The sequence below is a fragment of the Lactuca virosa genome, chromosome 8, assembly GCF_052849685.1.
Source record: "Lactuca virosa cultivar CGN04683 chromosome 8, Lactuca_virosa_CGN04683_v6, whole genome shotgun sequence".
Taxonomy (NCBI): Eukaryota; Viridiplantae; Streptophyta; class Magnoliopsida; order Asterales; family Asteraceae; genus Lactuca; species Lactuca virosa.
Genome location: NC_136433.1, coordinates 215,210,689 through 215,225,748, shown reverse-complemented (window position 1 = coordinate 215,225,748; position 15,060 = coordinate 215,210,689). Strand labels below are relative to the sequence as shown.

At 35.9% G+C, this 15,060-nt stretch overlaps 1 protein-coding gene across 1 annotated transcript; it reads left to right on the top strand.

The window, feature by feature from the left end:
* Positions 1 to 4,201: 4,201 nt before the first annotated feature.
* Positions 4,202 to 5,499, top strand: LOC145133378 (protein LURP-one-related 10-like). Its single transcript, XM_079068322.1, has 3 exons — positions 4,202 to 4,514; positions 4,629 to 4,862; positions 5,005 to 5,499. The coding sequence occupies exons 1-3, from the start codon at positions 4,281 to 4,283 to the stop codon at positions 5,209 to 5,211; spliced, it is 675 nt and encodes a 224-aa protein (XP_078924448.1). The 5' UTR covers positions 4,202 to 4,280; the 3' UTR covers positions 5,212 to 5,499.
* Positions 5,500 to 15,060: the final 9,561 nt, after the last annotated feature.

Below are 15,060 nucleotides of genomic sequence, written 5' to 3'. Positions count from 1 at the left end.
GCCCAAAGTTAATAAGCCAGTAAGTGAAGCTCGAGTTAAATCAATCATGATTTAAACAAGAGATAAAATCCACAAAAACCATGAGTAGTAACTGGTACATGTAAAAATTCATATGTTGAAGTACTTTTAATTCAAATATGCATAAGAATTTTATGAACCTTGAACATTAGATACATGCCAAAACACAAATCCAGTAGACTGGAGGAAACCGATAGACTAGGGACGACTAGTGAACTGTCAGAAGTTTATTTACAAAATTTAATAAATTGCATTCTAACACGTAACAAACACGACTTTATATCAATTTTACGTCCATGACTTTCAGAATTTTCCACAATGTTAAAATGAGTTGAAGTCTTCCGTGTTATATTAAGTTATTGCACTATGAAAACATGAACCCCTTAACTGATAAAGTAACCTTGATCACCTACGATGTCGAGAAAGAACGAAACCGAAAAATCATCTCCTACACAAAGGCATAGAACACAAGAAACACTACACATGTGGTAGAAAAAGAAGCTAGGAGATGCGAGAACTATTGAGCGTGAACTATTAAGCGAATCACAAAAACTTCTTGATAAGGGTTTATCAGAACAAGCTCCTCACCTTCGATAACATTAGTTCTATTTACCAAGAAGAAATTCGAATCATTTAGAATGTATATTTATTACAAAAAAAGTGAACAAATTAACAAGAAAGAGCCAATACCCACTCCCCAAAAATCAAACAAAGATTTCTTGTGAACTTCTTTGTTCAACGCAAGTAATGCAACCTTAAGAGGGATTTTATCAAATGTGGAGGATTAAGTGAAGACTTCTTCCCAAGAAATGAAGGATTTGATCAAATGTGGAGGATTAAGTGAAGACTCCTTCCCAAGAAATGGACGTTGGAACTTTAACAACAAAAGAACACATGTGGATCCCACAAAAATCAAAGAAATCAAGGACTAGGAAGCATCATGGACGCCAACAAAAGTGCTCTAATTTCTAGATCTTGTTGGCTACTATCGGAGATTCGTCAATAACTTCTCTAAGATAGCCAAACTACTAACTGCAAGGAAACCAAAGAGAACGAAGTCCAACATGAAACACAAGCAAAAAACTGCATTTCAAAAAGTTGAAACCTATGTTGGGTAGCGCACCAATCATACCCGCTTCATGAAAGAACTGAACATTGTGTCGTATACGACAACACGTCTTATCAAATATTAGGATGTGTGTTAATAAAAAAAAGACAAGGATGACATGGCAGCAGATGCCTTGAGCCAAAAAGAACGAGCCAAACCTTGTTGGGTGCGATCTTTAAACAATGACGGTCCATTCCAACCTTACAACATAGATTTAAGAAGCTCAATTCAAGTCTCTAAAATAGAAAGACATCAAGAGTGAAGCTTTGTATGGAAAAAATAATAGAATCGAGCTTAGAGATGACAAAACGCAACACTTTACGAATCAAAACTGGACGCACCAATTCAGCGACATCAGAAACCATCGGGTTTATTCCAACAATCGGAAATACCTGAGTGTACATTTTAACAAAGTGGGTGTACATTTTTAATGAAATTCATAACATAATTACCCAAGACGCATAGTGTTCTTGATACTATTTGAGTAGTGGTTAAGTCTGCCCACTTCCTATCGAACAAAGAAAACGAGTAAGATAGAAAAGTTGACCAAGACTTATCTTAATAAACCATCAAAACTACACAAGATGTTGATTTCTATTGTCGCGGATAGGGATAATAGAATCACCTAACAGTGTAGGCTAACACTGCACAAATTCTTAGGGATGCACCTAGGTATGAACACGGTTTGCCAGTCTTAATGGGAAAAATTATCCAAACTTTGAAAGATAGGCTCCAAGCATAAGTGATAGACCTTGGAAGAACACATAACACCCAATTACTAATGATTGAGTCTTTCAACAACAATTATCACACTAGCATAAAAGTCACACCGTATGAGGCTTTGTACGAATGAAAGTGCCAATTCCCAATATGTTGAATAACGGTTAGAGATACATAACCAACGAAAGAACATGTAAGTAGCACACTGCTTACTGGTCCAAAAAAAAAACCATTCAAGAGATTACAAAATAGATTATATGGACCATGAATGATTTAAGGCTAAAAACAAACATCAACAAGAAACACTTCCTTTTGGAGGAATAATTTGGTTTAGAGATCAATGTAAGTTAAACCTACGACACGAAGGACCTTTGAAATATATACGACTCACATGCATAAGAAAACTATAGAAGGATCATATGCGAGATCAAGCATAATGAAAAAAACCCTAATTCTCATAGATACCCTGACTACAAGCTGAATTTCTGGCTGAAATTCTTTTAATGGGGAGAATGTAACAATTGGTAATTTTAGGTCAAGGTTAGTCGGTCGATCCACCGTGACACCTGTTGTATTAAGACCTAATGTATGTAATCATGTGTTAATAATGTATATTAAATATATTATACTCCTAATTACATTCAGAATATCTCAAATTGCCCAACAAACTGTCTAAAGTTAAAGATCAAAACAAAAACCACAAAAATTAATACTATTTATTGTGTTAAAATAATTTTTTTGCATTGAGTATAATTAGGACCAATTTATGATCAAATTGGATAGATTATACTCTCAAGACTTCATGGATATAAAAAACGTCAAAAACGAAGATCATATGCAGAAAATATGCCCGTTTTAGAAAAACAAATCGGTATAATATTTGTTTTCTTAATAAACAAAAACTGAACTGATTCGTTGAGGTAATTGCACATCTCATATGGAAATTCCAAGAACTTTTTTGAACTAAGACATATGTCTAATAGTTGATTTCATAATCGCAATATTTTTAACCGATAAAATTTTCAAAGTCGCAAAAATTGTCGAATCGAGTTGAATTAGACCCAAAACTTTAAACGTCTTTTCCCGAAGTTCTACACATTGGATTTAAGATCCGTATGAGTTTTTGGAAACCTCACACTCGAGACTATCATTTGCCACTTTCGGAAAAAATATTAGATACCGGGAAGGATGGCACACAAATTGAGAAAAGTGGGGAAGAATGACATCATGAATTGCCACAATCATCCTAAGGTACCAAGTACATGCATAATTGACTTATATGTCCATAAAATTTTCTTCTTTGTTGCTTACACTCTTCACTTTTCTTCTACATCCAATCATTCTCTATACTCTCCTCTCCCTCCTCCCTCTTCTTGCTCTCGGTTAGAGAAATCCACCACCAAAGGTGGGTTTTCCAGCCAACAACCTATGGTGAAAGCCTCCTCCTTCCTCCCTATCCTTTTGTTCATCAATCCCAACAGCCAAACACCCCTTATCGTCGCTTTTGTTGTTGGCTTTCCCCATTCGAACTTGTTGCCGACGATGAGGACAAGGAGGCCATGAAGGACCGTGGGTGAAGTCGGCTGCCTCATCCTCTCTCAACCGATCAACCACCCGGGAACCACACTCCATCAACCTCTTGTTTCTAAAACTCGAACACAACAACCCCGTCTTCATTTTTCTGTTTAAAAAAAAAACAAAAAACCCTTGTGGTTGTTGGGTCTAAAAGGAGTTGATCTTTGAGTTCCTTATATTAAGATTAACAAGATTCGGGTTTTGGTTTGGTCCAAAAAGCTCCTAGATCTAAAGTCGAGAAAATCACGATCCTAGTCTTGTTCTTCGAATCTAACACAAAATCATGCATAAAGGGTAAGTCTTGATAGCCCCATTTTATGATTTAGGATTTTTGGGGAAGATACATACTTGTCTTATGTTCTAAAAAGTTTGTTGCTATTTTGTGTTTATTTTAGGTGGTACGTATACAACTAGGTTACTACAAGTTTCATTGTGTGCATTTTAAATATAAACATGTAAGTGACATGTTAAAACTCTAGTAAACATGTTAAAAATCATATGGGTAAAGTTCATGACATAAAATGTGAGTTAAACAAATCATAAGACAAAAAATGATCAAAGTTATATATATATATATATATATATATATATATATATATATATATATATATATATATATATATATATATATATATATATATATATATATATATATCATTCTCACCAAATAAGAGACCACTACACCAGAGACGAGGTCAGGCTTAATTTGCCAATACAATGCTGCGTTGTTTCCTGAGAAACTTCCTATATAACTCAAGAAAAGTAACCCCCCATAGAGACAATTCTTTCTTATATGTAAGAAGCCTTTCACTCATACTCTCTATCAAGAACGACCTCTCTGCAGTGTGGAGTATTGACGATGGCTGAACGCAACAAAGCACCTTCATTCTCTCCGGTTTCTGTGATAGGGTCACAATTCATGGCACCACATCAACTCGATATTATAGTTGATAGAATTTCAAGCGGAATCCTTTTGATTACAGATATTAACCATAAAACCATGTTCAAAGTGAAACCATGCGACTCATTCTTTCATGAGCGGCGAGTACTACTCGATGTTGATGACCAACCCATCGTTGTGATGCGCGATAAGGTGACTTTATTAACTTTAATTTTTAATATATATTTTTTAGTTCTTTGGGTTGTTTTGAAATTTTGTTATTTTGATGCTAAATTTAACATTTTAATCGACTGATTTATTTTCCAGAGCATGACTATACACGATGGATGGTATGTATTCAGGGGTGACAGTGAAAGCAAATCGGATATGATATTTACCACAAAAAAACCTTGCGTGATCCAGCTGTTTAAGAGTGATGTAAATGTGTTCTTGGCAAACAAAACCAATAGTAAAAATGTTTGTGATTTCAAGGTCGAAGGAAGCTGGTCGAAGAGAAACTGCACTATTTATATGGGAGATACTTCAACCACAATAGCCCAAGTAATTTAATTTTCAAACCTTTTTTAGTTGGTTTTCTAGTAGAGTTTTCCATGTTTTTAGTTATGTCTGTATAACTCAAAAGATTCTGTAAGTAACTTAAAGCTCAATCTGAAAGTTACTAATGACATATTTATTCCTGTAGATGTCCAAAATGCAGTTATCGGAGAATATTGTAAAGTTCGTTAATGACAAATTCAAGGTGACCATTTCTCCCAATGTGGACTTTGCGTTTGTGATCACAATTATAGCAATTGTTGAGGCTATGGAAAACTCTGACACAGAAAGTAACGGTGCTGTGCAAGTTCTTGGAGGTGTGACTAAAGTTGTTGCCCCAATACTCCTTTCATAGTCATATTAGTTGCATTCTCTACTCCTAAATTCTTCAATGGGTCAACGGGTTTATATATGGCTTACCCGGCAATTCATATCATCTTTTCACATCGTGATGGATATGGTATGATTACCATGATAGGCTCAAATTATGGTTCCTTAGTTGTATTCTAGTGCTGAAGAATAAATGCTGCTTAGGAAAATTTTTGAAGATTGTGTAGCTATACAGAAGTAGTATTCAAAAGTATCAAACATTGTAATATGAATATCTAGCAATAGTCCAGATGTATGTGTTCAGCTATTTAATAAATACCATGTTGTATTAAACAATATTTTTCAGCAATTCTTCCTATATATTGTTTTAAGTCCTTACAGTCAACTTTGATTATTAAGCGATGTAGATGTGTATTTGATTAATGGGTCTCATGGTTTTATTATTTTAATATCTATATTTCATATTTAAAATTATAAAACAAAAACAAAAAATGTTTATAAAACCAAAAACATGTTTAATATTTGTCTTTGTTTTATAAAACTAAAACTAAAATTTATGATAAAAAAGTTTAGTAAAATATTTTCAATATTGATTTTATTTTGAACGTATCAATTAGCTCTTATTTAATGGCGTAATTTCTTTTTTTATATTTTAAAGTTAATATAAAACTTGTAGTAGTATGAAAAATATCTAAACACAATACATAATACTGTAAATTTGAAATAAGATAGATGGTTATAAAATGAAAATATGTATTAAATGTTGGCCCACGATGTCAACCTTTGTAAGAAACGGATGGTTACTATACACCTTGAGTCCTAAATTGTATAATTCAAATAAATGTTGGGGCAGCATACGTTTATTGGGAGAAGTCAAGGTCGTCGCAACACGAGTATCCGACCATAAAATTGTATAATTCAAATTAGATGTTTTTTTTTTTTAAATCACCGTTTTTCTTCATTTCATCCACCTTATCCCATTTTGTGGAAAGGATGACTTAGACTATAGGGAGTGATGCGGTTTCTACCGCATGGTTTGCCACATGACAGGGGAACACCCCCCCCCCCCCCCCCCGCCCCATGCGGTTTCGAGTGCGGTTAGACCGCACCTCACCCCTTTTTGGCCGTGTTTTTTGATTGGGTAATAGTGAATTTGACCGTTGAACAGTCAAAACTGTTAATATTTAAGTTTTTTTTTCTTTCCGATAAATTAAACCATTTATTTCATTTGTTCAAACTAAAACCAAACATTTACATTTCTCTATTACTTGCTCTCTCAAAATTAATAGAAAATGTCATCTTCTTCATCTTTTGAAGAATTTCAAGTTATTTTTTATGCTGCTATTGCTTGTGTCCAAATGGCGGAACAAACGTATGATGTTTTATGCAATAACGCAGCCGAAAGTTCTCAATGGAGGACACGAAGATATATATGCAGAAATGGTGAAGAAACCAGTCAACGTTTGATACAAGACTACTTTCAAGAGAATGTCACTTATCAAGGATACTATTTTCGTAGGCGCTTCAGAATGTTCAAACGTTTATACAAACCTATAATTGAAGATGTAACGACGAAGTGCAGTTTTTTCCAACAACGTTACGATGCTAGAGGTAGACCTGGTTTCACTCCCTCACAAAAATGCACGGCCGCACTTCGTCAGTTTGTTAGCATACGACATTACACCTGATGCGTTGGACGAGAGTCTTAGGATGTCTGCGAGGATTACACGAGATAGTCTCCACTATTTTTGTAAAACTGTGATTTAGTTTTATGGTCCAAAATATTTACGTAAGCCTACACGTAATGACATCTTACAATTGCAATCTCATCATGCTAATGTGCATGGGTTACCTGGAATGCTAGGAAGTTTAGATTGTCTTCATTGGGCATGGGAAAATTGCCTTACCTCACACCATGGGCAATTTACCCGAGGTGATCATGGTCATTCAATGGTCATACTTGAGGCAGTTGCATCACAGGATATGTGGATTTGACATGCTTTTTTTGGTTCTCCCGGTTCGGTTAACAACATCAACGTTCTTAATCGTTCACATATATTTAACAACATATATGATGAATCTGCACCAGATTCTTCTTTTGAAGTGCATGGAACGCCATATAAGTATGGTTATTATCTGGTTGATGGGATCTATCATGAGTATGTTGTGTTTGTTAAATCGTTTACGTGTCCACATGGTTCTAGACGAAAAAAATTCAAGAGAGCTCAAGAAAGAGCTAGGAAGGATGTCGAGCGTGCTTTTGGAGCTCTTAAGAAACATTGGTTCATATTGAAAAAAACTAGCAATTTATTTCGGCGAGGAAAAACTTCAAGAAATCAAGTATACATGTCTAATATTGCATAACATGATTATTGAAGACGAAGGAAGAGCGATATGTGCGTTTGACGAGGAAGAAACCATACCCGAGACACAACCAATAGAAATTGGTGGCGAAGAGTATATGAACAGGAGAACAGAGATAAGTTGCACTGAAACATTTCACAACTTTCGCACGTACTTGGTGGAACATATTTACGGGATTCAACACATTAACCATAATTTGGATCCAGCGGATGACTCGGAAGACGAGTTCTTGGATAACGACTTTATGTAGTATGGTTATTTTATTTGTGTTTTTTAATTTATTTTAATCGTTTGATGTGTGTTTCTTAAGTTTGTAGGATTTTTTTAATGGTATGTGTTTTTTTTAGTAATGCAATGTAATGTTTTTATATTTTGATGTATTGAAAAATTATGTTTTTTTATTAAAAATGAAGTTTTATTTAATTAAATTATTAAAAAAAAAAGTGTGGCACCATTCCTTGGGTGTGGCAAGAAATCACACTTGTGTGGTAAAAAGTGATGTGACGCACATGTGGCAGTGAAGGGAGTTGGTTTCGGTGGCACCACTCCTTCCAGCCTTATAACCTATCTTACTTTTTGATATCTACATATTTAGTACTTAATCTTTTTTTTTGTGTGTGTAAAATAAGCCTTTATACTGGATTTTTTTTGTAATCATGCACTCCTTTTGACCGGCTATACCCATTATACCCGATATACCGATCATATTCGATTATCATTTTCTTTTGATGAAATGAAATTGCCATGTGGCGTCCACATGGCAGCTTACGTGGATAGGGTAACATTACACCCCTATCTAGATGATAACATGCAATTAAGGCTTATTTACTTAGCCAACATTCCTCTATTACACCATTCCATTACTCACTGTTGCTCTCAAGCTTCTTGAATCACAATCACAATAGCGATGGAAAAAGATACAAATCCAATCATTCATGCACATTATAATGGGACGTTCGCACCTTCCCCATTGATGTATTTTGATGCAGACATAGCCTCTATACCATACAAGGTTGTGAACAATATGACATTCCCCGATTTCACCCATTTTCTTGAAAAGCTTACTAACGTTGAGTCAGAGATGTGTATTTTTTTTCCACATGAAGTGAGTTTGTCTGAGGGATTGCATGTCATATAGAATGACTGTGATTTTAACAAGTTTCTTGAAGTTGCCAATGGAAAGAAGAGATTGTACATGTATGTGGATCATTATCATGAACCTTTGTTTGATTGGATTCAGGAGGAAGAAACAAACCTTGAAGATGATTTGGTTTCTATTGATGATGTTGACTTCGTTTTAAAAGATGGTCTAAAAACTTAACATGAAGAGGATGATGTGGTTATATCTCTCAAACTTCAATGATCATTTCCTCAACAAACTTTGTCCAGTAGAGAATGATGACTTGTTTAAAGAAGATGAGAATGCAACACGACATATTTGTCCAAGACATGAAGAAGGTTCGTCTCCTTGTTCTCCATAACCTCGAAGTCTTTCTTCATGGGTTTTTAAATGACCCACAACCTCTTCCAAAGTCATGTTTCTTAAATCACCAAATTCTTCGATAGATGTTACAATTTGCATAAATCGTAAAGGGACAGCTCCAAGGAACTTCTTCACCACCATGATTTCCTCAATTTTTCCTCCTAGAGATCGAATACCAGTGACTATGGTATTTAATCTCATGAAAAAATCATCCACCGATTCGCCGTCCTTCATTTGGATAACCTCGAAGTCACTTCTCAAGGTTTGTATCTTCGCCTCTTTTAAACAATCAGCTCTCATGTGCATCGTCTTAAGCATTTCCCATGCTTCTTTAGCGGTGTCGTTCTCGGATAACATTAGAAGTATGCCCTTCGGGATCGCTTGGTTAATGGCCGCAAGAGCCATGCGATCTTTCCGTACCTCCACTATTGCTATTTGAACTGCATCCCACACTCCTTGTGCTTGCAAATTCACTTGCATTTTTATATCCCACACCACATAGTTCATCTTTGTAAGCATTGGATAGTGTAACGTAACACCACCATTGTTCTTGGTAATTTGAACACTTTCATATTTAGGTGGAGAAGATGACGAAGTCGGTGTTGACATTCTTGGGATATACTTGGGCATACACAACCTCACACAACCTCGCTCTGATACCAATTGTTAGAAATTTAAAGGATTGTGTACATACTTGTATGTTATGGTTGAAGTATAATACACAAAGAATGAGTTTTTACTATTATGGAAGTAAAGAAAATGGTCGACTATGAAAGAGACTTTTACTTAAACTTGAAAAAATATTGCAATTCATAATCTTGACATATTACATTAAATGATAGCTACATTTAAATGGAAGGAAGCTAGATAAAGTTTACCCACTACCGATAATCATGTAGTAGTGGGATTACATTCTTATATAAAAACAATGAATGATGGAGTGTACTCCACTCCCACGTTTACTTAATAACTAGTGAAGGTTACTCGCTTTGTGATGATTGGAAGCCTTCAGTTGATTCCAAACGAATGACATTCCTTAATTTTTATTTGTAGAATCCTAAGTTTTTTGTGAATATATTGTTATTGTTTTATAAGTATATAAAGTTGTCCAAATTGTTGATTGTGTTCCAGGGTTTGTGATATGTTTCTTAAACGGTCAGTATTTATATAAATGAAACTGAATGCAATATAAGCACCTAATAAAGTCTTTTCAATTTCTGTGAAAACATGAGCAGTTGTCTTCAAAAACTCTTAGACAATAGCATGAGAATGTCCAGGAATGGACATAGACATAATACGACCCTGTAATAAAATCATGTTGAGAAAATCAGATGCTTTATTTAGCAATAAATAGGTAGTATTCGAGGGAAAATTAGTTATATCATACCTTAAATATCTATCCAAATGTGTCCATTCATTTTGATAAATGTTCAGCAAGCTCTCGAGGTATATAACCATGCACTTTATTGCATCCGGATTCTGCAGAAAGAACCTGTATCAAAATCCATGTGATTCTTTAATCATTTGCCGGACATTTGAAATCATTATGTAACCAATACAACAAATAGTTAACTAACCTTAATGGCATTAGGGTCCTTAGTATTTTTAGGATCTCTACTGAGAGATATATTTGTTCATGTATGTAATTCCCCTTCTTCACCAAACTTTATACCAACAATGAAGGTTACAAGAATCTTCCCGGATATGTCATCATCTGAATCATCACTGTCATTTTAGAGGCCTCAATCTCAGAAACCAACGAAGAAGAGGTGACTATTCCACCATTATTTACAGTGTCATCACTGAGATTTCGGCTGAACCATCTATATTTAATTTGGCAGGAAGCCATTCTTTTTTATTACAACAAACAATTCCCTTCCTTTCCCTAAGATACCTTCCTTAGAAAAAACATTAACCATGGTCTATTTGAATTTAACTTCTTGTCACGAATCGAATGAAACCAAGATATCAAAATCTCAAAATTGAATCTTAACCCAAAACCAATATCCTTTCAAGTCTGACTTCCTTTAAAACAATTGATTAAAAACATAAATTTAGAAAAATTAGGTTGCGGAAAATTCCAATCTTTTATCAAAAAGAAAGAAAAAAAAAATTCTATGGCTCAATAAACTAACCTGGATAGTATTTACAGTTCTGAAACTGGTGAGAGGCGGTGCCTTATTGTATGAGAGCACGAGATATTTTTGAAGGAGGTCACAAAATTTTGGAAAATAATTACTTTCATTTAACAAGAGTGGAATGGAAGTAATTAATCATTGATGGTAAGTTGATGTTTTCTTAGACAATGTGTAGCTTGGTCAATATCTTCCATAAAGAAGTCAACATCACCATGACTAACCTGCGTATCATCAAACTGAATCTAGTGGATAAATTATTTGAAGTTTAAAGACTAAAAATACTATATTACATAAATATGGAAACTTACTCAAAAGCATCAAGAAGCATCAGAGCAACCAATTTCTGAAAGTTGGAAGTACATGCTCAATCTCATTAAACATTCCAACAACAAAATATGTTCAAATAGTAGGTAGGCGAATGCATTTCTAAGATATTCCAATTGACCGTAATACACTTTAAATTTATAAACGTTAGAAAATTCAATATATCATATATGTAGTAAATATATTAAACAACCAAATGCCAAGGGCAATTATGACAATTCTCAATTCCACAACCATATACAAAAACCAAGAAACATGTGGATACCTTCTGTTACGTAAGTAACCGAGTCAGATTCAAAGGTTGAAACTTTTTGGCTCATTAATAATATTCCCAATAGTAATTAGTTACTTTTCAATTCCTCAACATTTATCCCAGGTCCCATATGAATAACCAGGTAAAAAAAACATTTACATTTCATTGTTTTAATATTCCAAATCTAATTTATAAAAGTTTTTGTTGACAAAAAGGTCCCTCCTTACGGTTACCAAATGCATAATGTAAGAATTTTCCCTAAATCCATATAGATTGGGGAACAAACCACAAAGCCTTAATAACAAAACAATGAAAATACAATATTTTACTAAAATCATGAGCAAATTCGTGGATTCCATTAATTCCCTAGATGTACTAATAAGCATATTCATTGTGAAAGGTGCAATGGTCCACACTTGACAAATATTGCCACTTAGATGATAATGGGAACAGAAGAGCTCAAGTTTGCTACTCAAGTGGGGATAAATATGATGAAGACTGGAGAAAACCAAAGAAGGGGTGGCTGCCATATGATGAATACAAGAAGAAAAAGGAAGAAAAATATAGGCAGACAAGTCGAGACTTCTAACAAAAAGAGCAACCATCAGCAGAGAAGAAAGTTGACTTGGAGAACATGCTAGTTCGTTTTATGGAAGCTTCTGAGAACAGGCATGATGATACTGATGCAGTATTGAAAGATCAAATGAAGATGATGAAAGATCAACAAGCTATGATGATTAACCAATAAGCCCTATTAAGAAATCATCAAGCATCAATCCACAACTTTGGTGAACGAAAATTTATCTTCACAATTACCAGATAAAAAGACTCAATCCCATGTCATGATGATCGATACTGAAGAAGAGGCGATTTCTGAGTTCCTATAAGCACTAGAAGAGGAGCCAAAACCTTCCGAACCCAAGCTGAAAAAGTCAAAAATCGAAAATAAAACTTTTGCTGAAATACCGAACTCACGACGTGAGCCTTCTATGCTCACGACGTGGGCCCAGTCTGAACAAAAAATTTAAGCAACTATTCCGGCTTATCGTCCTCCTTTACCGTTTCCGTCCCGAGCTAATCTTCGTCCACTGGAACGAGACCATCTGGAGTTTCTAAAGCATGTGAAGGGTATTCCAATAAATACTCCTTTTCTTCGGTCGTTATCTAAGGTGCCCGAATATGCAAAGTTCATACAAGACTTAATAGATACTCGATAACAATTGAAGAAAAATTCCAAGGTGATTCTTAGTGAACAAAGTTCAAGAGTTGTATTGGGAGAGTTACCAAAGAAGATGGGAGATCCTAGATGCCTCACTCTTCCGTGTGAATTTGGTAATAATTTGAAGACATATGCTTTAGCCGATTCTGGGGCTAGCATAAATTTGATGCCTTTCTCATTTTATAAGATGCTCAATATTCCGAAATTGAAGGCTACAAGAATGACCATTCACATGGCCAACCGTTCAGTGACACAACCTAGGGGCATTGTAGAAGACATCTTAGTAAAAATTGGGAAATTTGTTTTTCCAATTGATTTTGTGGTTATGGACATGAAAGATGTCGATGTTCCAATTATTCTTGGTCGCCCTGAAACATCCCAAAAATACTAGCCAAAAATTTCGTTTTCAAAATCATTTAACAAACATTAATATCATCGCCATAGTATAGGATCATAAAACATGTATCTCAAAATCTCATAAAATCTGTCATCATATCACAATCTCATATAAAATATCAGAGTAAACTCCCAGGCTAAGAAAATTGTGGTGTGTGCCATGCCATCATCCCGAGCTCTTTCCCTTGCTAGCTGAAGTACCTGAAACCAAAATTGAAACTGTAAGCACGAAGCTTAGTGAGCTCCCCCAAACTACCACATACCATACAAATCATGTATAAAAAATAACATAACTCTGGGACTACACCCAACTGCATCGGGATGAATCCCGACATCGGCTTACCCGACATCGAACTCCTGTCTGGCATCGGGCTCACCCCGGCATCCGACCGCATCGGCCATCGGGCTCACCCCGGCATCGGGCTTACCCCGACACATACACAACATAACATATATCATAAACACATAATCTGCATCTGGCTCGCCCCGACATCGAACCGAAGCCTAGAACGCATAATCATAACATATAAACTAGCATACATCGGGCTTGCCCCGGAACATATAATTCAGGGCATAATAATTAACATACATCAGGCTTGACCCGGCATCGGGCTTACCCCGTAACACAAAACACATAACACATAAACATGCATGAATCACAAAGACATCAAGCATACATAACTACTTCTCGGGACCGCCCCAGCATCGGACCGAAGTCCGAAAACATATAAACTGCATCGGGCTAACCCCGGCATCGGGCTCACCCCGGCATACTCTACAACTTAAACGGGTCGGCATTGTGGCCGTAGACCCGCTACTACTGGAAGGAAACTCACCTCGTATGGCTGACTGCTGAAAACCTAGGTGAGGAATCCCTATCTGCTGCTCTGGCGACTCTCCGGCTATAATTCCATAACAACACTTAATCAAAAACTCATAATCCTTCTTAGGGTAAAATGACCATTTTACCCCCTAGTCAAAGTCAACGTCCTGAGCAAATCAACCTTCTAGGTTGACTTACTCGCCGAGTCACCCTATGACTCACCGAGTCCTCATGCTAACTGACATCGCGACTGGTCGAACTGACTCGTCGAGTAGTCCTTAGACTCGCCGAGTCCTAGCGTAATCAGAAAAGGGACATATCGACTCTAACTCGTCGAGTCCCTTCGTAGACTCGTCGAGTTCTTCAACTTTCACGTCTAAGTCCTGTCCAACCCACTGAGTCACCACCTCAACTCACTGGTCCTACTCCTAATCAGAAAATGAGTTAGGGTTCACGGCCCGACTCGCCGAGTCCGAGAACAACTCACCGAGTCCTCCTTGTGACATATCCATTCAGTCGATTCTAATCCATTTCAGTGCTTCCAATACATAGATCTGGACTCCCTAGGCTAGCATTACATGTAAAGTTGCTAACTTTACGTTCATGCATGATGATATGGAGCTTAAACACCAAAACTTAGCCAGAAATCGAGGTTAAATGCATAGAATGGGGAAATGGTCGAATAAAGGTGGCAACTTTGAGCTTCTGGAGCTCATGAGTGTCTAGATCTGAAGTCCTTACATCCCCAAATGCTCACTACTCGAAAATGAACATAGAAATGGCTAAAGAGTGATAAAAACAAGCTTTCATGAAGATTTAAGTGAAAATAAGCCAAGGTATAAGCTTTATACCTTCCAAGTTTCTGAAATGCATT

Excerpts from the sequence above, each read along its gene's own strand:
- LOC145133378 (XM_079068322.1), top strand. The coding sequence starts at position 4,281 with ATGGCTGAACGCAACAAAGCACCTTCATTCTCTCCGGTTTCTGTGATA. Across the intron at positions 4,515-4,628 it reads TCGTTGTGATGCGCGATAAG|AGCATGACTATACACGATGG; the intron begins GTGACTTTATTA and ends TTTATTTTCCAG. Across the intron at positions 4,863-5,004 it reads CTTCAACCACAATAGCCCAA|ATGTCCAAAATGCAGTTATC; the intron begins GTAATTTAATTT and ends TTATTCCTGTAG.